Genomic DNA, 1,362 nt, shown 5'->3' on the forward strand with positions numbered 1-1,362 from the left:
ACATTTTGTATTAATCATTTAAGTGATGTTTTCTTTGGTTTAATTTTATTTGTACTTCATTTTATACCTAGCATATTTCTAAGGATGATAATGTAGAGAAGGAAATAGATCTATTTTTTGGAAACGAAAATTTTAAGAACGAGAATGGAATTATGATAATTAAGGAAAGTATATTGGGAGTAGATGGTTTGATGAGATTAAGAGAATATTTGAATGATTATGGATTTCGCATATTGGAAGAAAAGTTGGTTAGTATGAGGAAGGATGAAATAAAAAGTATATATGATATGAATGGTATAAATTATTTAAATGATCATTCAAGATTGCAAGAAAATATAGGTAATAATAATTTGATAGAGGAAAGTAAGTTTATAATTATACTATTGTCACGTATTAATTGTCACACATGTTTGCATTACTTAAAATATTTGGATATTATTAATAAATGTGAAAATAAGAAATGGAATAATGTTAAATTTTCATTTGCTATAAATAATTGTGATAAAGACAAATTTTGCATTGAAAAAAAGAGTGAAGACGTTATATATGTGTATGATGTAAAAAAGGTGAATGAATTAATAAAGAAATATTTTATTTTTGAAAGATATAATGATAAGATTACAATTGATATGATAAAGAATTTTTTATTTTGTAAAAATGTTACAAATAAAATATATAAAGATGAAGGGAATATAAAATTAAGCAATGTGCTTATGGAAGGTTTAAGCAAAATATGTGAAAAGAAGCCTATGAATAATTCAGCTGTTTTTTGGTTATGTAAATGGATTAAACAAAGAGAAAAAGAAATTAAAAATGATATTAAGATAGAAGAGGAATTAAAAAGGAAAGAAGATATTTTGAATTTAGAAAAGAAGAAGAAAAAAGGTATGAATAGAAGTGATACTATTGAAGTCAATAATTTTAATAAATCATTAAAGTTATGTGATGATGATAAGTTGTTAAATGTTTATAAAAATAAGGAAATTATAATTATTCCAGACATAAAAGAAGACAATGTTGATTTCTTAGATGAAAAAGATAATTATGTGGAAAGAGCCAAGTCGGAAATTATAAAATATTTTGAAAAATTAAATTATGTACATTTAAATTTTGATGAACTCTGTACAAAAGAAGAAAAGAAAAATTCTCTTTTGGGAAAAAAAATTGAATATACCAAAAGGAAGTATAAACAACTAACAGCTGATTTAATAAAACGTATATTAAAAGAAAATTTAGAGAGGAATAAATTATATTACAAATTTATATTGACAGGATTTTCAAATATTATTGATACGTCTTATTTGTCCAAGGATGATATAATACAATGTTCCTTTTGTTTGATAATAAAAAGGGAGGAAGAAG

General features: G+C 22.8%; 1 protein-coding gene across 1 annotated transcript; it reads left to right on the forward strand.

Moving 5' to 3' along the window:
- Positions 1 to 71: 71 nt before the first annotated feature.
- PRSY57_0009400B (nucleoside diphosphate kinase, putative) lies at positions 72 to 1,362 on the forward strand (the record flags this gene model as incomplete). Its single annotated transcript, XM_020114181.1, has 1 exon — positions 72 to 1,362. A coding segment is annotated over one exon (1,291 nt), but the record flags the coding sequence as incomplete, so codon positions are not given.

This window comes from Plasmodium reichenowi, assembly GCF_001601855.1.
Source record: "Plasmodium reichenowi strain SY57 chromosome Unknown, whole genome shotgun sequence".
NCBI classification, from domain to species: domain Eukaryota; phylum Apicomplexa; class Aconoidasida; order Haemosporida; family Plasmodiidae; genus Plasmodium; species Plasmodium reichenowi.